Raw genomic sequence first — 25,041 nt, 5'->3', positions numbered from 1 at the left:
CCGGGACGGGCGTGTCGACGCTTCCCCACAGGCGAGACATGGCTGCTGAGGAGTCCCGCTGCGTGCTGGGTTACGCCACTTCCGACCTGAGGTTTGGCAAGTTCTGTTTGTTAAGAATATTCCTGTAATTATTATGATGAAAAATGCACTAGCGTTTATCATACTGACTTGAAGTCACTTATTTTCTCTTTCCGGTAGAGGTACGATGGTGGTGGAACCATGCACAAATCTAACGTGAAAACTGCGTCCCCCTTACTTGATTCATTTGGACATAATTTACTTCTCCCTACTTAACTTGCATTTACTCTCTTCGCTTTGTAATTGCAGGTTTTCCCCTTGCCTGGGCTCCTGCTCCATGGTTGCTCATATCCGAAATCTTCCTACTTAAAGCGAGAAGCATACCGAGTGCTGCTTGTGTGTTAACGAACTGGGTTATGGCCTGTGTAGGAACCAAAGACTTTCATGGTTTTATGGTAAGCATCATGAATTACTCCTATTTCTTCAGTTCCTGCGTTCTTTTCACCTGGTGTAGTAACTGTAATGGCCATGTGAGCTATCAATATTCATTGTATCTTTTTTTCTAAGACATAAAATAAAATCTATTTTATAAATAAATAAATAAATAAAAATTTCCTTGCTCTACTCTACCTTTTCCTTATGGCGTATGTTACAGTGAAGAAGTGCATGATGAAGCCTGGGTAATGTTAATTTCAGACTGCAGTACTTGACATTTGTGTTGCTGTTATTTCTGGGATGCCTGACCACGGAATTAAGTCTTAATCCCAAAGGGAGATGAATACTTGGCTTTCATTGATTTAAAGTTTTTTTCCTATTGTTGTCAAGTTGGCTAGGAATGCATTTAAATCACAAGAAGGGCTGTAGCTCTTACAAGAATGTCTTTGAGACTTCAGGAAAGATGACTGCTTTCTCAAAAGGAATTGCAAGGTCTCGGAAACTAAAGAATATACACTTAGCCAGAAAGGGAGAAAAACTATTTTGTAGTGTTAGTTTACAGAGTAAAGATCTCCAGCTGAAGCAGGTCTCTGAAAGCCTAGAAGATGCCTGGAAACATAAACAAATGCTAGATTATAGCTTTTGTCAAAGATGGGTAAAGCTTAAGACACAAGCAGCAATCTCATAGGTATGATACAGCACTTCAGAAAACTCAAATGGAAAAAGCAGTGCTCTGTGCTGCATCCTGTCTTTTTTATTTCTTGTCTTTTTACTTTCCAGATTTGAAAGTCATTAGTCCTGTGTGTGCGAAAGAAACAAGTGGGGGTCAAATTTATAGTTTATTACATGTGAAAGAATAAACCATGTTTCTTCTTCACAAAGGTGATAAATAGCACTTAAAACAGTTTCAGATGTGATAGGACTGTTTCTATTGGGATGTCACATCTAAAACACAAACCATACATGCTATCATATGACATTAAAAACAGTGGTAATACATCAGCACTTAAGACCAGTGGTAAAGAGTCTTTGACCACAAATGTAGCAACAGTCTTAACAATATGCAATTATTAAATTACAAAGCAGTCTGCTACCATTCGAAGACAATTAAACTGACATTCCAGATAGATAACACTCTGCATAGACCTTTACATAATATTTTCCATTCAACCAGGTACATACCTAATAGAGCTACAAATAAATATGCAGAAAATAATCTCAATTTTGTCTTCAAGTCAGGTGCTAGTACCACAATTTCCAGTAGCAAACAGAAGTCAGTCAGTTACAGGTCAGCAACAAAGTAAAGCAGCTAAGCAGTATACAGGCTGGTGAAGTTGCTGTGCTCAACTAAAAGGAGTAAAAATATTTTCTAACCTGCATGCAAGTACAGATGTTTGCTGCATAATCTCTTGAGCCTTCCCATATTGTTAGTATTAGGTTCCCAGGGTATAATTTAGTCCTTCACAAAAACAGATTAAGCGTATCTGAGAAAACAGTGCTTTAACAGAATTAGCAAGCACTGTGTATATGAACCATGACATCAAATTGTTAACAATGAAAATAGCATGATACTCATTTTCATACACGGAAGGCAACAGAAAGTATTCTGAAATACCTTACCACTTGCTGATGGGATTTTTCCTTCCCCTGCCTTTTGTGATCCCATTACTTTAAATTCCAGTGCATATAATCTCAGGATTTTTAATCCCTGAACATTTACAGTAGAAATTACAAGTATATATACCTGTAGATGTATATATATTGAAAACCAAATCCAAATGGAAAGGGTTATGTATTTCAAATGCAGACTAAGCCAACAGCTCCGGAAAAGCCACCACATCTGCAAGCACAAGTTATAGGCCCACACCTTTAGGAAAAGGTGTTCGAGCTATACATAGAACAGCAGAAAATACATGTCAGGAGTAGCAATCTCAACCATATGTAACTAGTTAGGCAATAGTGTTACCTATTCCCTGCTCTCTTACCTACTGTTTAAATATTTATTCAGTTGACTGTCACAGTACTAAAAAAATTCAGTTTGAATCTATCAGCCAGAAATACTTGCACATTTATAGAAATAATCACATGAAGGCAGACAGCAAACCTGCTATTCATTCTAGGTGCATACTTGCACGTATGTTACGCATTGAAAAACAACAGCAAACCAACAAAAAAACCCTCAACCAACCAATCAAACCACCCCTCCAAAACCTGAAAAAAAATCTTGACCAAAAAACCAACAAAAAACCCCCATGCACCTCCAGCCTCAAGAAACCAAACCAACCAAGACAAACAATCCCTGCCACACCCCCAAACCAGTAAAGGACTATAACTAGAACAGGCCTTACTTCTTTTCTGGTAAAACCAGAAAACTGAATGTATGCATGCATTCACTGAACCTAGAGAGCAGTTCTCTTGCTACCATGAATAGCCATAGCCCTTTCAAATTACATGTGGGTCTTTGTTTCCTATTAGAAGGAAGTGTTTTGTTACTTTCAAACACTTATATAAAATGTGTACTGCATTGCCACTAGAATAAGGAACTGGACAAAAATTACTCCTAGTCTGCAATGGTTTCTAACGCCCAAACTGGGCTTTAGGGACCTTGGGAAGGGCTTATCAAAGCCTCAGCCTTAAGGGCTGCATATTGTGTGTGTGTGAGAAAGAATTAACTTAGCTCATGTGTCTTGGGATTCTCGAGTCCTAGTCACACTTCAAAGCTGTGGTGGTGGTTTACATGCATGCTTTACTTCAAATGCAGGACAAAGATGACGAGTAGCTCAAAATGTTGCATACCCATTTTGAACAGAATTTTGAATGGTGGTGCTTGGGTATGTGTGCTGGACTAGATGGTAACACAGTGGTCCCTTCTACCCTCAACTATTTTGTGATTCCATGCATCATTACCCATGCTGGTGAGAAGGCACAAGTACATTCTAAATTAACTGCCTGTATAATCTAATGCTTGCACCAAAGTAAATGACGTTCCTATAATTTAGTCAGACTAAGGCACAGTGATGAAGTGGTGACCAAGACCATTTAGCCAGAAGGAGTTAAGAGCCCTGCCGCTGCCAACAAATCCAGCACACTGGGATAGAAAGTATTTCTTGCAGAAACTTAGCCAAGAGTCCAGAATGGGCCTTCAGTTAAACTTAGCTTGATAGCAAGTGTTCAATCTGGTAACAATTCTTCCTTCATGGAAACAATTCCTTCCATCCATCTGTAGCAACTTTTTTCAGTTTTCCTATTGGAACAACACCCATCTCACATAGTTGTAGATTCAAAGATTATCTTTTCTCCCAACCATGAGATGGTCAGCCAACATCAAGAATGCAGCCTACAGGCAGCTTTGACACCTCATGTGAAAGGAGAAAGGGTTGTGCTTACATTGGACATGGCTACAATTTGTGCCTATTTAAGTTATAGAGAGTATATGCATGCACATGCTGGAAAAACAGAAGGCAAACATGGCTCCAATGCTGGAGTGAACGACAATATAGCCACCACAGCAGCCTTCCAACAAGCCTTGTCATTTTACACCGGTCTTATGAAGGAGAGTGTAAGAACTTTGCCTTTTATAAATGATGCGCAAGAGCTTATGTATCCGTCCCACCAACTGCCTCTAGATTTTAATGAGCAGTCTGAACAGTAAGGATCTTTTGAGAGAAACAATGGCTAGAAGCTAGTCATCCTCACACTAAGAGACACAGAAATCACGGTGGTCTGATCAGACTACTAAAATCTCAAAGAAGCCACATACTTGTACAACAGAGGTTTCTCCTGTTACACCAGCAATTTCACATGATTGTGTTGGTATTTGGTCTTTTGATACAATAAAAGCGATAAAGATCTTCACAGAATTTGGTTCTTGTGGCTTGTGTGAAATAAAATTGGAGTATTATTTCCATGTTCTCTGCCTTCTACCTATATTCTGCGCTGCTCTCATACAGTAAGTAAGTAGTAAACTACATACACATGACTCTCAAGCCTCAGCTACCATTTCTAGGTGTCCTATAAACCAAACTGAATGTTGTATCCCTCTCTCCTTTCACCACATTAGATATTATCCCTCTAAGACACTCTGATTAAGTACAGAAGCAAAAACTCAAGAAGTCAAAGCCTTGTTAAGGCACTTACTGGATACATTAAGAATGAAGACATTTAATTTTTTTGCAGGATTCAGCTCCTTCCTGTCCTATATGAGTAATAGTCTGTTAAGGTCTGGTAGTTCCTAGTGTGACCTGCTTAACAGCTTGTACCTGACCCATTAAGCCAAGCTATAGCATAAAAGCAGGTGGGAGGTGGGTGGGGATGCAGTTGCTGGGCTTCCCTCTTCAAATGATACCAACATCCCGTTCCAGATACGTACCATGAAGCTAGTATGATCTGGTTTTTCTAGCTTCAGTAATCCAATATCTGTACTCCTTATAGTTCATTTGCTAGATGTCATCAATGCTGTAATTACAGGCAGACCTTCAAAGGTTCTCTCTCTCTCATGCATGTGCACACACACACAAATCCCCACCCCCCAACACTCTCTTAATTTATGGTATACTTTACAGCCACTCCTGCACTTCTGGTTCAAGAAAATAACTCCTGCTTTATAGCTCTTTCTTCTATAATCATGTTTAGGATATGATGCAAATGCCATATCTATATGCGTTATGACTACCATCAAAGCCAGTAGTCAAGCTTTCTGTCGAGATCTTCTCATTCTTCTTGTTTTCCCTCATGCTCCATCTCTAAGGCTAGTTTTAGATACCTGTGTTTGCTCAGGTTCTTCAAAACAAGTTTTAAAATCTCCATATATTGCTTCAACTGCTATTGAACAATGGTTTATCATTTTAAATCATGCTATAATAGCACAGGTGAACATCTGCAGTGTATTTAAAATCCAATATCCTAACAGGGTAAAGCAAAGTTTCCAGTTAAAATTTTAACTGAAGCCCCAGTTTTGCAACACACTGGTACACTCTTCAAAAATAGGCACAAGCCAAATACTACATTGAGAAAGCTGTTCAGGGAAAAAGCTGGTTCTTTTGCTTTCTAAAAATATGTAAGTGCCAGCAGCGACCCCAAAAGTGGATTCAGAAGTCTTTACAACTTCCAGGAACATAAGCACCACGTGGTACTTTCGGATTGATTTTTTTTAAACCTTACCTGTCCAAATAAATAAGGATACGGTAAAGTAACAATCTCTGGAAACATCCTCAACAAATAATCACAAGTTTTCGCAAAGACTTTGATCTGGTACTTCCTTTTAGATGCTTATTAAGGTTCACCCCACACATCTAGGAGTGCGTAACCCACTACAGTAATAATAGCATTCTGCTCCTAGACTAATTACTGTTGAAAATATTGCTTCTTCTGTTGATTAGCCACTCTAGTTGAGAGTAAGAAATTAGGCTTCCAGATAAGACCTTGCATATTTTCTTCAGTGAGGCAATTCAGCCATTATATACAATAAACAGAAAAAAAATCACTTTGCAAAACCAGTTTTACAAAAGCAAAAGTCACGCATCTGCATATGATCATGCTTGAGCAGAAGTGAAATCACGACGTATGAGTGGTATTAAGAAATAAAGTCAAGGATGCAGAAGTATTTCTACATATAGAACACGAAACACTTGCTAATAAAGCTAAAAACATCATATACAGAAGGGCTGGAAGCATCACACTTTCATAAAAAAAAACCAAAACCAAAATAAATCCTTGCAAATGTGTTCTAGAGGAAAGGGTTAAAAAAAAATATCAAACTTTAAATATAAACCCCTGTCCTTTAACACAGCAAGAGACAAGATGACTATTTCATCATAGAAAACTAGCTTATTAGCAATGAAATTTCAGTCTGCAGTTAGAAAAATACAACTATCTGGAATAATGACGTTTACTGTTGGTGCAAGTGCAGCCAACAGCTAATGCTGAGGCCTGCATAAGAATCTTTTTGTAGTCGAAGACAATTCGGGTTGGCTCTTCTGCCAGCAATGGAAAAATCTGCAGATGAACTACAGTAAGAGTTTTCCAGTAGATGGACTGGGGTTTTCATTTTGGGATTTTTTGTTTATGAGGTTTTTTGTGTTTTTTAATTTCCAATTTTAAAGAAATATTCTGAAAGTTTGTGTTTCCTATAGAAAGTTTCTCTGTTCAGGGATTCTTTATGCCAAAAGAGCTTTCAAGTTTCTCTAAACAATGAGCAAAGGAAGCACCATCTTCCTATCTCACCTGATTCTTCAGTGAGCATACCACAGATGCATCAATTTAGGGACTGACTACACTGTTTGAAATTACCTCGCCTGCAAGCCTTTTCTTCTTGTTGTTGTTTTGTTTTTTTAAAGACCGAAAAACCAAAAGCTGTGATCTATATTATAAAATTCCTCTCCCCACATGAAATACACTGTTGTAAAACAATTCATGATAGTAGAAACAGCAATTAACTTTGCTGCATGTCATTTAGGTACATCAAATTTTAAGAAGCTTAGAACAAGTAATACTTTTTGTTTACTTCAGTTTCAGCCTAAATCTCTCATTGATTACCTAGTGTTAGAAAGCCACGAAAAGTAATGCTTCATTAACTGAGAAAACATACCTATGTCAAAGATATAAGCATCACCAAATCAGGCTGTGCTAACCAGGACACAAGTTCTATAAAGATTTATCACTAGTACTTCCAGCCACATTTTACCACCAGAAGCAGTGTTTGTGACACTGCCATAGAGCTTACAGAGTTGTAAGAAAATGTGAAGGAAGAAAGGTTTTAAAAGTGTCTTCATTTCAAGTCAATGATGTCTTCATCACATAAAGAAATCAGCTGAAATGGATAGCTAGATGGTGAGCTCTCCTCCCTGTTTGCTAAAGTATCAGGATCTGAACTAGTGGAAGGATGACGTCTTTCAGAATAGCCTTCAAATGAGCTTGAGATTATCCTGCAAAGAGGAAGACAAAAGTTACTGAAAAAAAATACACAGGACAGGGCAGGAAGGAACAATGGTTACTCTACTTCTAGATTCAATCAAGTTATCCTAAAGACAGACACACACCATTACAACTGAGCTTCTTCCTGTTTTACTCTACTAAAAATAATCAAAAGGCAGTATTAATGAAGCCCCTCACCCAAATATTTTCCAAATAGGGAAATAAATCACACATAGTTTTACACTGCAAGAGATTTTTTGTTTTGTTACTCTCAGTCTCCTGTATCATGTCTGTATTCTGCCTACAAATGTAGGTTACGGAAACAATGAAAAGAAGAGAATGGCACTGGGGTCAGTGCCAAACAGACAAATGCTATGGTATTTTTTCACAAAATTTATTCTGAAAATAGCAACACAAGAGCATACAAAGAAAATAGCAAGAGAGTCTGCACAGTGCAGATGCAGTAGTCCAAATCTTAATAACAGGTTCAACAGCAGCGGGTCCCCACAAAATGCCATTTAGTCTTGCCTTGCTCATCAACATGTCTTTAGCAAAAAATGTAATTGTTTCAGTACTTACAGTATTCAGATACTCTAACAAACACATTAGCACAAAATGTACATGGATATACAAAGGTCTCAGTCAGCCTCATGCCAACTGAGATACGCATGAGCAATCAATTCTGAAAATATTTACAGTCTAACTTAGGCTCTTTTCTAAAGGCAGTATATTTACCTGTCACTACTAGATGATCTTACTGCTCCCTGCTTGGGGTCTGACTGTCTTCGAGAAACCTTTTTTAGCTTCGGTGCACTTTCTGTCTTGGTTATAGGCTCATCCAAGAGGCCTCAATAAAGGAATAAAAGACTTAATACTCTCAACAGAAAATAAAGCATTCATGAAAATGTTAAGGTATCTGTTCCTGGTTTCCATTATTAACTATTTCTACCTGGCTTAGAATATAGTCATCTTATACATGATCAGACAGTGGCTATACTATTTGAAAATAATGCTTCCTCACAGTTTCCTTTTTAAATTTTAATAATTTATGAACACCAGCTGCATGTTACAAACCTACCTGTGATGGTACAAAGATTAGAAAGTATATGTTTGGCAACTGATACGTAACACTGAGGAATGAGGAGAGTTTACCCAGCAATTCTTTACGTGTTCTGCTTGCAATTTCTTTAATTTCCATACGAGATAAAGATAGCGAGTGCATAACTGGAAGAGAGGTAATGCCACTCGATGTTGTAGTAGTGATGACCTTGGGAGCCAAAGGTGACTTCAGAGGTCGTTCGATGCTTCGCCCAACCAGATTGCTGAGAGGTATTTTGTACAGGTTTTTGCATGGAACTTCACCTGAAAGAGAGAAAGAAAAAAGAACATTATGCATTCACAATAGATTCAGTTCTTAATAATTCCAGATGAAAAGTTGTAAAGACAAGTAATACTTGTTGAGCTGGGCACTTTTAAACTGAAATGGCAAAGATCTTTCTTGCTCTAGAGATCTTTCAATGTAAATAAGCTAAGAGAAGGAAGAAATACAAGCAACTTGACTTAGAGAGAAAAAGAAGATTGACTCTTGGCAACATGATGAATCAGCAGAGGAACCAGGAAGTAAATTTTTATGACTTGAGGCTGGTACTCTGACTATTACACTGCACTCTGTGCAATATTTCCCATGTGTTTTAATATACTGCAAATATATTGGAGCCTGGATCCCAATTAGTTTAAATTATGACTCCTCCTCTTAGGTAACACAAAATACCACATTTTCCTAATTGCTAGAAGAAAAACAAACCAAAATCCCAAATTTACCATCAAATAGCACTGCCTTTAAAAATTTTAAATTTCCCTTTCCCTTTCTGCTAACAGTGCAGCAGCAGATTTAAGGAAGAAAGGTGTACCTACATCCTGCATTATCTAGTCGGTGGTCCCTTGTTTCTCCTTTATTGTTACACTACAGATTGACTGTTCACAGATCACGTTACAGTAAATTGTCTGTGCAAAGTTTTTCAAGGCTTCTTAATCTTGTTTTGCAAAAGAGCTTCAGCCATTCAGTGGTCGTTCAGCTTTTCTTAAATGAAAGGAATAGTGTATGTGAAATGTCAAGCTTTCTCACAGTTTTATGCCCCTTTTTGCATTATTACTTGTGGTCACATTGCGAAAGATTCATCAAGCTACTACTAAAGTTTAATTCCTCCCTTCCTACAGAAATTATTTCTTCAGAACAGTGCTACCATCTACTCAGAAAAGATACTACAGTGCAAAAGCTCAGCCAGGTGCTTTATATGTGTGGAAAATAGAAAATCTCTTATCTTCCAGACTTTCAGGTAGGAACTCACATTTTTTTACCATCTTTACTGAAGATCAGCCGCAACGACAGCTGTTGGAACAATCAGAGATCATTATTCAAGCTGCCACATTACCTTCTAGAGAAGGAAGAGGAAATTCTGGCTTTTCGTAAGCTGTTGGTGTTTGAGGAGAACTCTTTGAACCCATTTCCTTAGAGCTGTCAGATGGTCCACTTACTGCAGCGGTAGCTTTAAAATAAATATCTGACTGAAATGACAAATAACTCCTCATTAGTACAGTGAGACTTTCTTAACCATCTTCTGATTCTCTCTGACCTTGATATAAACTAAGAGCTCACAGATGAACAATTATTGCCATCAAGTAGCACATAATTCCGTTTTGTTTGTTGCATTTTTAGCGGCAGCAACTTCTTATGTTAATTAGATCCCAACATATCACAAAAGTGGTCAAACACGATTTTTCTGTGTCTTACCCTTGATGCTACAAGTTGAAGCTCAGGCACAACTGCTGTATGGACCAAGTTCCCATTCACCACTAATCGGATCTCAATGGAATCAGTAGTGAAGGCAAGAACATAAGGGAAAGCACAGACTGCAACAAAATACAAGTTATTTGGCAAGGAAAAATGGTTAATTTAAACGTTTCTTAGATGGTCCATGAAAACTGTTCTTGACCTCTTCTGGCATGTTCCTGTCCTATGAAAAGTGTTGTCTAACATACTGGTGGACACCAAGCTACATTGAGCCTGAAGAAAATGTCACTCTCCATGCCTGGCAGAATGTAGAGTGAATGGAAAATGAAAAACACATAAAAAGAGAAAGGGAAAAAAAGTTCAGCAAGGGATGAACTTGCTACCAAGGCTCCACTTTTCAAAATCATCATATGCAGAAACTTAGGTCAAGTGGCATCATGAATGCAACATGCTTATTCCCAGAATACTGTAATTCCACTAAAAGCCAAATGCAGACTAAAATGGTAATGCAAAAAACATCTACTAAAAAGAGGTATTTTCTTACCAACAGCATAAGGAACTTGATTCCAGCTGAAGTGGAAGTCATAAGCTGATGGCTGGACCAGCGGAGAACCTCCACTGAAAGGATATATCTTTCTGTATTGACAAATATCTGTAGCAAAACAGAAAAAAAAGCATCCATCACATTACACTGTAAGTGACCACCACCCATTTTATAGGCAGATTTTGCAGAAGGGTGGACATTGTACACATAATCAAACACTCATGTAAAAGTCCCTCTATAGCTACACAGATAAGCAAAATTTGCTTTCTCTGTCAACACAACATTGGAAAGATCAAAATAAAAGACCTACGTTTTAGTAAGTTGTCATATTTCACAAAGTAAGTATTACTGTTTCAACAGTTATCAGGTCCCTAACTTGTCTATAGATAGAGAAATAGGCAAGAAAAATTCAGGAAGCAGTGTCTGCAGAATTATATTTCTCCGCCCTTCAAGTAGCCATATGTTCATGTAATTTACATTTTTTGAAGACTGCTACGCACATGGGGTATTACAGACACCAAGACTGCACAAATCACATAACTTGCACATCCATAAAACAGCTAGTGTGACTAAAATACTTGAATTTCTAGTTTCTCCAGTATGTGTTTAAGTTCCAAAGAAAGTATTTTGACAAACTTTCTGTGAAACACTAAAATTATTTTTGAATACAGACCTAGACTTCAATGAAAGAAGATCTACATATGCAGATTGAGCTATTGCCCTTTTTGGCCTTCCCTAAACACTTACAGTTATAACACAACAGTAGACCAGCTTCACCATCTTCATATACATCAATAGCTGCAACAAAATTAACCTGCAATGATAATGGAAAAGATTAACAAACAGGCACAGAATAGTTATTACAACAGTTATTACAACCGGGTTGTGACTAACAAGCAATACAATCAGTTGGGGAAGTGCACAACCATAGGTAAAAGAAAAAAAAAAGATAAATAAATAAAAATAGCCTCTTTTGTGATGTAATTTTCAGGATGTTCTCAAGATGCAAATCAATTTCTTTTTATTTGTTTCTGTGCAGTACTGAACATTCATAATCACACCCCAGTGTAAAGCAATGAAAACATATAAATTATTTAGCAATATTTAGAAAAATTAAGAATTTTGGGAAATAGGATGATTTCAGAAAGCTGTGAATCAACATGGTATGTTACAGATAACAATTATTTTCAAAAAGCGATCTTCAAATGCACATCATGACTTCAAAAAGATCAGATACACCAATTACTGGTTCCAAACCACTAACATTTACAGAGGTCAACAGGGATGTACCTAAGGACTATTGAACAGTCTGAATTTACAAACTGAGAAGCAATGCTGGTTAAACTGCAGTAGTTTTTACATAGATTAGGCTACATAAATTCTCTTAATTCAACTTTGGTTTTGTCTTTTACATTTAGATTAAAAAGAAACCAAAACAGCCACAAAAAGTAGGATATCTTTTCCAGAAATGATCCCTTATTAGTGAAATACATAAGGTTACATTAGACAAATGCTTCCCAAATCAGGGGAGAGGGCTTAGAGATTGATGCTATGAATGGCAGTTCTTTGACTTTCCTTGATTTAAGATTACTGTGCAGGTCAAGAACTGTTAAGCAAACCTGAAAGTTTACACATCCATACCAAATGCATTTTGACCCATATTTGGTAGTGACTAAAAGCCATCGCTGCGCTGTCGTCCAGAGAAGTAAGCTGGTAACCCGTTTCAACATGGTGAAAAATCACTAGCTCAGGTCATATTAATTGTCTGCTTTATTTGTGTTCCTAAAGGAAATAAGGATTCCTGTGTGGAAAATAAATGGGAGTGGTGGATGGCGATGGTGACGTACTTCTCCAGCCCCATTCTTTACTCGTAGTTGCTCCTCATCCAGATTAAGATTGATTCCCAGCACTGTGGAGAAGTTTACGCTTGATCAACCATGCCAGGAGCATCTCTTCATCACCAGATCCAAATAAAAATACAGACGATTTAAAAAGAAAGTGACTTACCAAGAACCATCAAATGAAAAGAGTAGTCCCTTATCTCATTAGCAAGAACAACAAAAGAGTAACTGTGCAAAATCTTCCCTTTTTTTTTTTTTTTTTTCCGGTCTACAGCTACGGGTCCACATCCCTATTTAGAAACTAAATTGTCTGATTTTCTGAGGTTCTGGAGATCATGATCTTTTCTGGAGCAGCAAATACTGGAACGTTTTTCTGAAAATCAAGATATTTGCCTAAATCCCAACCCTATGTCCTAGACAGAAAGATTCAGTTCTTAGTTGACTGGACAGCAGTTTCTTAAATAGAATATAAGCTATATGTAAATATTTTAGCCGTAGTACATGCAAATAGGCAAATCTGAATAAGATACTGGTGGCCAACCACTGAAGTTATTCTGATGCAATTTTTTAAACAAAAAACCACTGATATCACAAAAATAAAGCAAAAAGCAAGCTATTGGCTAAGAAAGAAGAAAAACGAATTTTTGACAACAACAACATTCCAGAGCCTGAAACACAGGCTCTTTCCTAATGTGTCATATCTTGTAACTACCTCTCTTGGGAATTATCATCATGTATCCTAAAAGGAACAAATATCTCAGAGTGCCCTAAAGCAGTGGTTATAGAAGTAAAAAGTAACACACATGAGCATCTCCATAAATTACACTCCTTGGAGGTCAGCACAGCATGCACTGAGTCTGCAAGAAATTACGTTCAGTGGGGGTCTGCAAGAAAAGTTTCAGTGATGAAAACTTACCCTGTTTGTTTCAACGTGATGCAATCTATAGGACTCCCCTGTACTCTCATTGACTAAATCAAACTGATGCCGATATGCTACGCAGATCATGTTGTCACTGTCTCCAGTAGGTCCATCCACCAGCGTCATAACCACTGGAGGGTCAGAAAGGCATATTTCCTATAACGTAAATAATAGAATTACTCTCTTTTTCAAGTTCCTGCTGTGGGTGCTGCAGGTACTACATGATTTTAAAGCGATGTTCTCTAAGCACAGAAACAAAGAACAAGCAGAAACAATTTTTAAAAAATTGGAAAGATTTTTTTAGCATATATATGATTGGAACTCCACCGTATGACTTCTCACTTTTATTTGTCTGTAGGTTCAGGAAGATGATAATGCACACTGCATCTTCCCCACACCCCCCATACTAGCTCAGTGCTGCCCAGCGTATTAAGATAATTAGTAACTAGATTACACATACCCGGATGTACTGGAACTCCTCTACTGGAGACTCAGGAGATGACAGCAGAGAGGTGCTGGTTAAAGTGTTGCGTGAATTGTATTTCTTTGTGACAAGAAGCAGTTTGTTCCGAATAGCCACAACAATCCTCAGTTCACTTCCATGGTGAGTATTAATGGCGTATAAATGGCAGCCTGAGGAAATAATGTTCTAGACTCTAAGTGGTTGGGGTAGGGTCTGATTTTTTTGTTCTGTATTTGTATGATGATTAGTGCAACTGGGGTCTGATGGATGACTTGGCAACACAGAATTAAAAACTCCTCAATAGGATTACACCAACTTCTAGAAAAAGACAAAAGCCTATGACTCTTTTGAAATCTACTTTTACCCTTACTCCTAAGTACATGGATTGTCACTGTTCTACAAGTTCCAGCTTTTCAAAGCAGTTTGCTTCTGAAGACCAGGAAACACTTATGTCTACAAAAATAGTGGGCAACATCCAGACTAATCTAAGCACTACTATTTAATGGGGATTTGCCAGTGTTCCTCCGACTTAAAGCGTGCTTTATTTCAGTCTAACATCCCCACAAAATTCTTCTCATACCTTTCAACCCTGAAATCCTATTTTTCTCTAAAGCTTTTCATCAGCAGCAATTGCCAAATAATATGGTATTTTTACAATATTCAAAAATGTCATGCTGGACTATACTAGAGTAGTTTTCAAATACAAGCTTAACATAGTTTGAATTGACTGTCCAGAGAAAAAACTAAAGGTGAACACCTACACCTGCCTAAAGAGAGCTAATAGGCTCCTGGCAACTACCAGCATCATACCACAGCGGACGTTTTTAACATAGGATAACAATATCACCTTTTGTTCTCTCCAGTTTATTTTCTCTGCAGTCGTATTTGCTTCTTATCACTTTTTTTGTCTCTATATCTTTTTGGACAGCACTGAGTCTGAAGACAAGGATACGAGATTCTTTCCCTGACGTATGGAGAGAACCAGGAAAAAACAAGTTAAAAAAAGAAAGCAGCAGTTGGAAATTAATACTTCCAACGAGCAGTAGCAGCTAACAAACAGAGCAAAGATAAACAAGCATAATACCTCTCTGGGAACAGAAGACTTACAACCTCTCGAGGATTTACAATTCTAGTAGCCAACCCCTTCAGTACAATAGCTGAGTTTCCCATTAGGTGGTGCTGCACCAAAGAATGATCTGAGCGCTTCGAAAAAGGGAAATGCACAATATTTTGCAAATATATTGAATCTTGCAAAATAACAAAAATGTAATAGATATAAACTACAGGGCAAGAATAGAAGGGTTAACTTTAAGAGCTGAAACTATCCAGGTGAGCCACTGATAACTGCATCCTTAACAGAGTTTGAACCCTTCAAGATACAGATTGGTTTTGCTTATCAGTTCTTCAAAGATTGGCAAGTTAGGTCCAAGGACTAGTCCAGCTGCCAAAAGTATACAGTTATCTACTTCCATGACTAATCTGTTTTCCACGAAGATAGATACAAGTGGAATCTAAAATCCCTAAATTAAAACAAATAATTCAATGATGCACTACTATTTGCGGTTGGAAAATAAGCAACTTGAGAGTAATTTCTAAGAAATGAAGTTTCTTAAAACGCAAGCACGGCAAGTTCACAGAACTACAGAATAAACTGAGTTGGAAGGGGGATCAACGAGCCCAACTGCTGGCCCTGCACAGCACCATCCCCAGGAGTCACACCATGTGCCTGAGAGCATTGTCCAAATGCTTCTTGAACTCGGGCAGGCTTGGTGCTGTGACCACTCCTCTGAGTAGCCCGTTCCAATGCCCAACCATCCTCTCGTTGAAGAGCCTTTTTCTAATAACTAACTTAAACTTCCCCTAACACAACTTTGGGCCATTCCCTCAGGTCTTGTCACTGGTCACCACAGAGAAGAGATCATCTTTCCTCACAAGGAAGTTGCAGACTGCAGTGAGGTCTCGCCTTAGTCATGTCTTCTCTGGGCTGAACAGCCAAAGTGTCCTCAGCTGCTCATCATATGGCCTCCCCGCTCAAGGCCATAAAAAATGTTTACGCTAAATTTATTACCATTTTGTCCTAGATACTGCCTCCAGTTAATAAGGTGCTCCTCCAGTGATAACTGTAGTGTTCCGTCTTTGTATCTGAGCTACTATTTCGGCTAGCTATTTTACGAGTATTCTTGGTGATGCAGATAATTCTGAAACACTACAACTGTGTACCCACAGCAAAACTCAAGACTTTTTTCTGGCTAATTTGAATGCACATACTCTTCAAATCAAGAAATACATGTAAACAGGCAGACATAGGGGAGAGAAAGTATTCCTGCCTAAATTAAGTGCTGTTATTTTTAGAGGTTATGCCAAACTTCAAAAGACCTTTTATGCTTCCATCATACATGATACATTTACATCTGTGAAGATGTGGTGTGTGGGCAGCAAAGAGTAACATGTATGGTAACTCCTTTCCTGGGCAGGCATTTCACTATGAGGGCAGAACAGTGACCACTGCCTTCAGTGAAATTGGTCTGACAGGCTTTTAAAGAGGAATTGGGGTTTAAATCCCATAAACCACGAGATGTGCACCCCTCAGGCTGACAATAAGCTTGCCTTTCAGAGACGAAAAATCTTCACCTTCCTTTGGTGTTTGAAATAGATCTGACTGCCTATAAAATTGACTATCATATGAACTTTTACGTTTTTTTTTAACCTCCTACAGACTGGGTTCTTCCAAGCAAAGCAGTTCTTCCTCATCCCACCCCCATCCTTGTATAAAGGCGTTTCATAAAATGAAGATGGAACAAAAAAATACATGTTTGGAGGACAAAACAGATCAATTTCTTTGCCTTACCTTAAACCAGCAGAAGTCCCAAACAACCCTACCACAGAGTTAGATTTAACTCTCTTCATTAGAACTGAGGCCACTGCTACCAAAGCAATTTGTGCTCCTGTCATTGACAGCTGTGTTGTATTGGTTCTGACACCTTTTGGAATGCTGACCTAAATAAACTCTTGCTGATAGTTAAGTTCAAAAAGTTAGCCTTGAAGCATATAACTCTTTACCCTAAAACCCCACAAAGTCTTTGAATCCAGTTTACAAGTCCAGTATGAGCATAATTTGAACTTGTTTTTGCTGTTGAAGTGTAGTCTGAAAACGAAACACAAGTATTTTTCTTCCATCACTGGTCTCAATTTCAACATCATGCAGATACAAAACAGGGGGCCAGAATTCTAGCAAGTATGGAAGAACTTCTACTTAAATGCTTCAGAAAGCATCCATATCAAGAATTAAAAATCTCCACCGTTTTTTACATGCGTAAGACCTTATCAGACTATGTTTGAATCGTCATGAACATGAATGTCAGCAGTACCTTGTTCTGTTACCTCAAGAAGGCCGCTTGCATCTCCCACCTCAGGTTTAACCAAGCAGTACAATGTTTTGACAATTAAATGCAATCATCTTCTCTAGAAATCTCACAAACTACGTTTCAATGTAACTACACTTTCCAGATCTTGAGAAATGTCACCCATCCTCCAGGTGTCTTGAGAGAACTGCAAATGGCTCTCACGTAGCTTGAGCTAGTTTTTTAAGATCCCAGGGTGAATTTCATCAGAGCAACCAAACTGGGCAACTCCCAGTCATACAGAAGGCATCACGTTTTACCCAAAGCTTGGGAAAACAGAACTTCAGCAAATACTGAGGAAACAGACATAATGTGGTAAAAAGTAATAAATCAACCATGTTTATAATTCTTTTCTGACACATAAAGATCCTGATCTTGCTTTGTGTATGTTCCCTTTATGAAACAATCACAGACTACTGGGTAAAACTACCTCACTAAAAAAGTGCACATTTTATGCACGTTTAGTCCTTCCAAGTGAGACTGACAGTGAAATACTGACAGTTTAAACAACGTTAAAGCTATTTTATACCAGAAGCTTCAAGGAAATACATTCTATAGCTCTAAGACATGGTGACAATTAACAGAATATATACAATAAAACATATTCTTTCAAATAGTGACAGCGTAATTAATTACCCCCTCATTTCTGTACATCTGAATGAACATGTAATTCGGTAAAAAAACACTTGCAAGGCCAAGGACAATGTGACCACTTTCAAGCTTGCCTTGAACAAAGCACGAATGAGCATTTAGGTATTTTCACCTCTAGCCTCTCCCCAGCCTTCTAGAAAGTAACAGCAGTTGCTGTATGTGCTCCCTTATTCTAAATAAAGCATCTAATATACTTACTGCTGATAGACACAATTGTCGCGAGACAGACATACCAAGCAACAGCCAGATTCATGCAAGAACCCAAGAACAGGGACCTCTCCTACCTTTGTCTGTTCGGGCAATCAAAAGATCCAGAGCTTCCAACACATTCATCTGCTTTATTTGGAGAGTTTTATCAAATACTTGCACTGACGGTTGACCATCTAAAAAAGACACACATATGTATTCAAAATCCTGCTAAAACTTGCTAGACGCTGGTTTTGAACCATTTCTTTCTTGTAATAAAAGTCTTGGGTTTTTTCTTACAAAAACAAAGAGATTAAAAAAAAAGAACTGCACAAAGCTCCTACATGCGCCACAGCATCATAGTCAATACTTCCTCATGGGAAGATTTTATTATTGTCATGAATCAGATTATGCAACTGAAATCTAAAAGTGACATTCCTTTGGCAAGTTCGAGGATTATGACCAAAAACTAACTTCATTCCCTCAGTCCCGCTGGCCTTACGTAGCACACAGGAGATAATAAGGGGTCAAAGCAGCAATATCATTGCTAAGGGAAGAAGTAGGAGTTCATTGTCACATAAGCCCTTGGCTTCATGCTCACTATCATCAAGGGCTAAGAAAACCAGACAAGCCATTTAGACACTTCTTGAACCTGGATGCGATCTCCTACGGCTTTTCAGATGGTCAAGAAAACAACATCTGAAATAAGAAAACATTCAGAAATCTGCATTAACACTGGCTCCCCAATACGGCTCGATTCTACGGCAGAAAGGATTTTTGCAACTAGGTTACATAAATGCAATAAAATGACTTGAATTAGTAACTGTCCCCCTACATAAAGACCTACTAACACCTGAACAGAGCTTAAGAACATACATTTTCAAGAAATGGTCAGATACATAAAAATCGACACAAAAACACTAGATCATTTACTAACCATCTATTAACAAGATGCCAGCATCTGTAGAAACCAGCAAGGACTGGCCCCAAGAATCTGCACAGACAACCTCATGAGGAAAATTACTGCAGAAAGACTGAGATTCCCAAGGCTATGAAGTAACATAAGGGATACATATTAAGTACACTAAAAAATACAGATCATACAGACACAGAATGTGATGGACAATGGCAATAACATGTAAATGCTTTTGGCAGGATACATTTCCAAACAGTATATTGTTTGATTTTGAAATATCAAAATTGAACCAATTTTCTTGCAGAGGAATCTCTGCATCAGTTCTGGTTTGGAGACTCGTAAGTGTAAGACACATACCTGAAATGCTAGAATTAAAACACATGCAACTGAAACTCAGTGCAACCCTCACTCAATACTTATTTTCATTCAAAAAACCCAAACCTATATACTTAAAACGTATGTACCAGTATGCATATGCAGTTTGCTTACATTTTATAATTCAGTTTGTGATGTTTAGTGACTAGCACATGGTACAGTTAAAACTGCCTTTCTGCCAAATTGTTCTTCCATCCTGTGTTCTCTGTACTTACCTCCCAGAGCCTGCCCCTCCTCTCCCAATTTATATATTAGTTGGAATCTCTGAAATTCCAGAAGCACTTCTGAAGCTTCTGTATATAAAACACATGCAGAAGAGTGCAGTTGGCATACTTCACTCCCTAATGACTTCAAACAAAATCCAGTATTACAGGAAATGGAAACACAACTGAATTTTGTTTTAAACATGCTGGAATTAAAATAAAAGATGATTGCATATGGAAGATGTCACTTTCATTGAATTTTCTCAGGTATAAACATGTTCACACTTGCTTTAATTTGAGAAGTGCTTCTGCCCCCAGGCTCATCCTTTATCAATCTAATAGTGACTGCAGAATCACTTTGACACTGTACCTTTCATCTTTTCTGCCACAGCATCTAATTACAGAAATAAATCAATAGATACCATACTAGATAATGTTTCATAACAGACAGTTTCACTCACCTCCTTTTTACAAAAGCTTGTGGTTGCCAAGTTAGCTGTGGTATCCCCTTTCACAGTAGTTTTCAATTTCAATGCCTAATACAAACAGATGTTTTATTTAAACTGAGTTTTTGTCAGCAATACCCAAGCTAATGACTATATAAAAAGGACAATTTAGGACTAGAAAGTAATTCCAGTTTGGAATTCCTATGCCATTTTAAGTAATGAAAAAAGAAGCAGAATTCTGTATCCTGAACAACGTCTGCATAAACCACTAGATGGTTACTAGGTACCTTCTCAGCCAAAATACACATTGGCTGTTTCTTGTTTAGTTTTTGTTTTGTTTTGTTTGCTTGCTTTCTAAATGGCAACTCAAAATCAGAAAAGAAGAGTCAAACATAATAACAGAGAAAAACTTCCACTTCAAACTACAGAAGCTAACCATCTACACAGTTTACCCTATAATCTAGGTGGAGAGAGGATCCTCTTGTCAATTATACAAACCGACCTTTTATTTGCAAAACTTCCTAACAAACACTAAGTCAAACTATATCTATGTCTATCTATATATATTGCCAGGCGTCCCAAGGACAGATGGTCACAGGATCACAAATTCTTCAGTTAGCACTAACTAGAAGCAAGGTGATTTTGAAAGGGCTAAAAACTCCAGGGAAATACCGTATACACATAGTTTCATTGCCTTACACAGTAAGTCTGTTTAGTGCAGCCTATATACCTTCATTGCTAACTTTCACAGCAGTATTCCTGTAAGACTGTGACACGTGGAATTGTCACAGCATTCCTTAATGCACAGTTTAGAACTAGCCTAAACCAATTTTACTGTCCCCTGGAGTTTGCCTACCATCAAGTATGGCTCTCTGTGAAGCAGCAGCGAACACTTGCACGCATCATTTGCACGTTTGCATTAAGCACGGCTGTCAGCTTACACAGATGCACATAACACTCCATTGTATGAACACTTTAATTTCATCCCACCAGTGAGGAGGTATCACCTTGACAATAAATAAATGATTTAAATATACTGCTGAATCAGTCTCAGTGAATTTTGTCTACCGTCTAAAAAGTCAACAGGCTATAACTAAAGGGGGAATACATTCCCAGCTTCGCAAGAATGATTATGAGTTACTTGGAAGGTATCTTGAAATATGTTCAAGCCTACAGTTTGTACCTTAGAGGAAAGATCTTTTAGGGGAGGGAAATATTTAAATGTTGGAAGAACCTCCAAGAAAAACACGAAGAGGTATCATGAATTTTTAACCCACGTAATAGGTTTCCCTTTGACGAAGACCACATTGAGGATGGAAGTCTTGTTTAAGAAACAGGTCCCAACCAGATTTGTTCCATGAACGTCTTATCAGCATTTAATTTTGGGGGGGTGGGAGCAGTGTAAGCCTATAGGTTTCCATACTTTCAATAACCATGCTTTTCTTGCTTTTCTTTACCTTCTGTAAAGTAAACGTAGGAATAAATCATTGGTTACTTCTGTCTGAATATTACACATTCAGCTTTCTTTTTTTTCCAGTGCCACCTAAAGTGACTAGTTATTTCAAGGTGACTGAGGAAAGAGGTCTTTGCAGCTCTGCCAATCCAAGCTTTTATAGTCCTGAGATTTTTTTTGAACTAGCTCTCATCTGCCTAGCTCCATTTTCTACCTTTAACCAGATCTAGAACTTCTCAGACTCTTCTAATCGTTAACTCATTATGATTTAAAAAAAAAAAAAAAAGGAAGAGAAGACAAGAGAATTGGGTTTTCTTGGTAGTGGGTTTTTGGGGGTTTTTTTTGGTTGGCTAATTTTGTTCGGCTGGTTGGGTTTGGTTTTGTTTTGTTGGGGTTTTTTGGGGTTGGTTTTTTTTTTGGGTGGTGGTGGTGGTTGGGTTTTGAATTTTTGTTTATCTGGGGGTTTTTTGTTTGGCTTGTTATTTTGGCTTTGTTTTTGCTCTGCTAACTCCTGCTGAGTTAAATCAGCTCAGAAAAGAAGTATTCTTAGGATAAGCTGCAGAACCATGAGACCAGTCTGGATCAAGAAGAAACAAGTGAGAAAGGACAGGGGAACTGAAGAGCATAGGCGCACTGTTGGCTTTTTTTTTTTGCTACAATGAACTGTCAGATGAAAACAGACTAATCTAAATCATCAGGAAGTTGTACTTAGTACAGACTCGAAAAGTTAATAAGCCCATAGGAGATTGCAGTCGGCATTTGGTATGTTCCAAGATGTGTGGCATACACTAACAGAGAGACTGTTGAAATTTCTTCCTGACTAAAGCAGTCCAAGTATCTCCTAAGAAATTCAATCTTAAAAAAACATACGGAGGAAATCCATGAAAGATTATGCTTTTCCAAAGCACGGAAAAAGACAGAGTACTCTTCTGCTTGGAGAAAGCATCTGCTGCATGAAGCAGGGAAAGACCTTTCACGTTTGATCCTAAGGTATGATTTTTCCAACCTTCATTTAACTCACGTATGATACAAATATTTGTACTTGTATAACTCAGGCATTATAGAAAATACTTCCATTCATATTTTATTTGAATGCAACTTAAAATAATGCAATACTACAAAACTATTTCTGCTCACAGAAAACTGCATTAAATCCCAACATAACTGCAAGCTAATCAAAGTCTAACAAAAGGAGTTACACAGTCTTTGTAAACATAGCTGTATACCTTCTAAACAGATCCTACCTGACCAAGCCGAACAAACTCTGCTTGTCGAGCTTCCTCTTTCTTCCGTGTTGATTTTGGGGACTCTGGTAATACATCACTGAAGGATCTTCTATTGAGCACGTTCTAAAGAAGAAAATGTTTCTTTCTAACCGCATAGCTTCTCAGAGAAGAGAAACTGCAACTCTTCCAATCCTGGAGTGATTTACCTTACAACTTGTCACAGTTTACCACTGTCATGTTCTGTATAATCATACTACATGAATATATGACATGAATATATGAAAAGTTTAAGCTGATCTATATAGATAAAAGAAATAAACAGTGGTGGAGAAAACAGCACCTTGTTAGTTTTAGAAATACTGAACTTGTTTTTATTAGTTAGGAATCACCTTAAGAGTAAGTCTTCTCCATCTAAAATAAAGTTACCTCGTAGCTACCCAGGGGTAAAAATCATCCAAATGTACACATAATGGAACAAAGGCAGTTTTTATGGTGACAAGATTAATGCCCGTATTTGCAGTATCTAAATTCCCTACTCCCTTGCTGCAGGTAAGCCTACACGAAGTATGACGTTGTTTTGCTTCTCCTCACACCTGGTGAAGAGTCCTGTCCAGAAAGGACCATCTGCCAGCTTTCACATAACTGTAAAGTAAGTTATACGATAATCGGCATTTAGCTTAGTCATATGCCATTCAGTGCACATTAGGATTACAGTCTTTTAAAATAACAGAACATTTAAACTACTAGTTAGAACAGGACAGCACATGTGAGGGATGCAGAAACTTCTGACTTACATTTACCTTGTGTAGGTCAGGCATCATGTCTTGGTATAAAGAGCGGATCAGCATGTCTAGAGTGCGTTGACGTTTCTGAGAAAATGTTGGTGTTTCCAAGGTGGCTTTTTCACCATTTATTACTACAAGATTATGGGAAAAAGATATATTACATAAATGAACTTTGGCAATCTCCACTGACTGTAGTTTACCTCTGTACCAGAACACCTGCTCTGCCCTTATTAATTTAGAATTGCCTCCTTTTTTTGCCCCCCTCTTTTTTTTTTTAGAAGTGAGCAACTCTTCCTTAAGTTAAGAGAGAAAAATTAGTAACAGAAGAATTCCACAAGGCATCAGAATAAATACCTAACTAATAAAAACATTAAAGACAAACTGCTGATCAATTTAAGCACTAAACAGTTTAAATGGGTAAAATGAGCTATCTGTCGAGCTCCTGGCAGGAAATTGTCTAATTGTAATCATCATGATCAATTCTCAAAGATTTCGTTCTCACTGATCTAGAAGGGCAAATACAGGTCAATGAAAACTGCAACTGAATCATTACAGAATTAAAAAGTGCTGCATAGGTGTCCTTCAGCGCCTTTAAGAATACAGTCAGAAAAGCTGCTATTTTCAGGTTTTCAGAGCTACTAAATTAACACCTTCTATTACTAAATAATGAACAGCATTATAAATTCTTTCGTATCTCCGAGTCCTTTAAGAAAATGCAAAGCTAAATATGGCTGCACATTCCGCAAATGGGCAAGTCAGCTTCTGTCTAGTAGCCCAAGAAGAAATTTTTTTTTTGTTAATCTGACTGTAACAGTTTGATGGAACTGACATCCCACCTATGCTACAGATTTGAAAAAAAAAACCTCTATACAGATCAGCCGAATACACAAGAAAACACATATACATTTTAAGCATCACGAATTTTAATTTATTAAAGGACTGTTTCTAGCAAAAGAAAAACTGACTTACATTTCACCAACACAAAATCCCTGAATTCCTGGTGATTTGTAAACACAGGTGGGGACGGAAGGGGAGGTCCAAAGAGAGGAACACTTTCTTCTGAAAATATTTTCAGCCTGTTGAAAGTACAAATCTTTATCTACATTGGAAGTCACGTTCAAACCCTACCTTTTTTATAGACACTATTCAGAACCAAAGGGGAAAAAGAAAGGGAAGTGTTATCTGGGTATGTCTTATGTAAGAACTTCCAAGGGTCTAACAAAAAAAGATTCACTCGACAGAGCAAAATTATGCTTCTTTTACACAAACTAACACTGGGACATGATTAGAACAGAACTTTGCAGTTCTACTCACAGACCAACAGTTTTAGCGGTGCTAGCAAAATACTGTCCTGTTTAAAAAAGCTCTAAAAGAACAGTTCTTCACCTAAAAAATATGTTCACCTTACAGATTTCCACCTTACCTATGCATTCACCACACAGATGAAATATTTGATTCTTTCAGAATAACACTGGC

General features: G+C 37.8%; 1 protein-coding gene and 1 long non-coding RNA gene across 7 annotated transcripts in view; one reads left to right on the top strand and one right to left on the bottom strand.

Annotated features, from left to right (window-relative positions):
* Positions 1-6: 6 nt before the first annotated feature.
* LOC108449460 lies at positions 7-653 on the top strand. The gene is made up of 2 exons (XR_001865613.1): positions 7-91; positions 328-653. It is a non-coding gene; the product is annotated as an uncharacterized LOC108449460 (long non-coding RNA).
* Positions 654-1,273: 620 nt separating this feature from the next.
* GARNL3 (GTPase activating Rap/RanGAP domain like 3) overlaps positions 1,274-25,041 on the bottom strand; it is a 38,958-nt gene continuing 15,190 nt past the window's right edge. For 3 of the 6 annotated variants that reach the window (XM_017745430.1, XM_017745431.1, XM_017745432.1), the window contains 16 exons: positions 24,535-24,641; positions 23,575-23,696; positions 22,799-22,903; positions 20,117-20,191; positions 19,099-19,210; positions 18,260-18,358; positions 14,771-14,887; positions 13,921-14,093; positions 13,458-13,616; positions 11,448-11,514; positions 10,701-10,808; positions 10,157-10,275; positions 9,798-9,930; positions 8,518-8,727; positions 8,101-8,212; positions 7,201-7,376 (listed from right to left, as the gene is read on the bottom strand). In XM_017745430.1, the coding sequence (XP_017600919.1) occupies positions 7,220-7,376; positions 8,101-8,212; positions 8,518-8,727; positions 9,798-9,930; positions 10,157-10,275; positions 10,701-10,808; positions 11,448-11,514; positions 13,458-13,616; positions 13,921-14,093; positions 14,771-14,887; positions 18,260-18,358; positions 19,099-19,210; positions 20,117-20,191; positions 22,799-22,903; positions 23,575-23,696; positions 24,535-24,641 (1,975 nt within the window). In that variant the 3' untranslated portion in view covers positions 7,201-7,219. Of the gene's footprint in view, positions 7,377-8,100; positions 8,213-8,517; positions 8,728-9,797; positions 9,931-10,156; positions 10,276-10,700; positions 10,809-11,447; positions 11,515-13,457; positions 13,617-13,920; positions 14,094-14,770; positions 14,888-18,259; positions 18,359-19,098; positions 19,211-20,116; positions 20,192-22,798; positions 22,904-23,574; positions 23,697-24,534; positions 24,642-25,041 lie in introns of all 6 variants that reach the window. The other 3 variants (XM_008642118.2, XM_017745429.1, XM_017745428.1) reach the window with 2 other exon arrangements.

This window comes from Corvus brachyrhynchos, unplaced genomic scaffold (assembly GCF_000691975.1).
Source record: "Corvus brachyrhynchos isolate BGI_N302 unplaced genomic scaffold, ASM69197v1 scaffold59, whole genome shotgun sequence".
NCBI classification, from domain to species: domain Eukaryota; kingdom Metazoa; phylum Chordata; class Aves; order Passeriformes; family Corvidae; genus Corvus; species Corvus brachyrhynchos.
The sequence above is the reverse complement of the archived record's forward strand: the minus strand, read 5'-3'. Positions and strand labels throughout refer to the sequence as shown.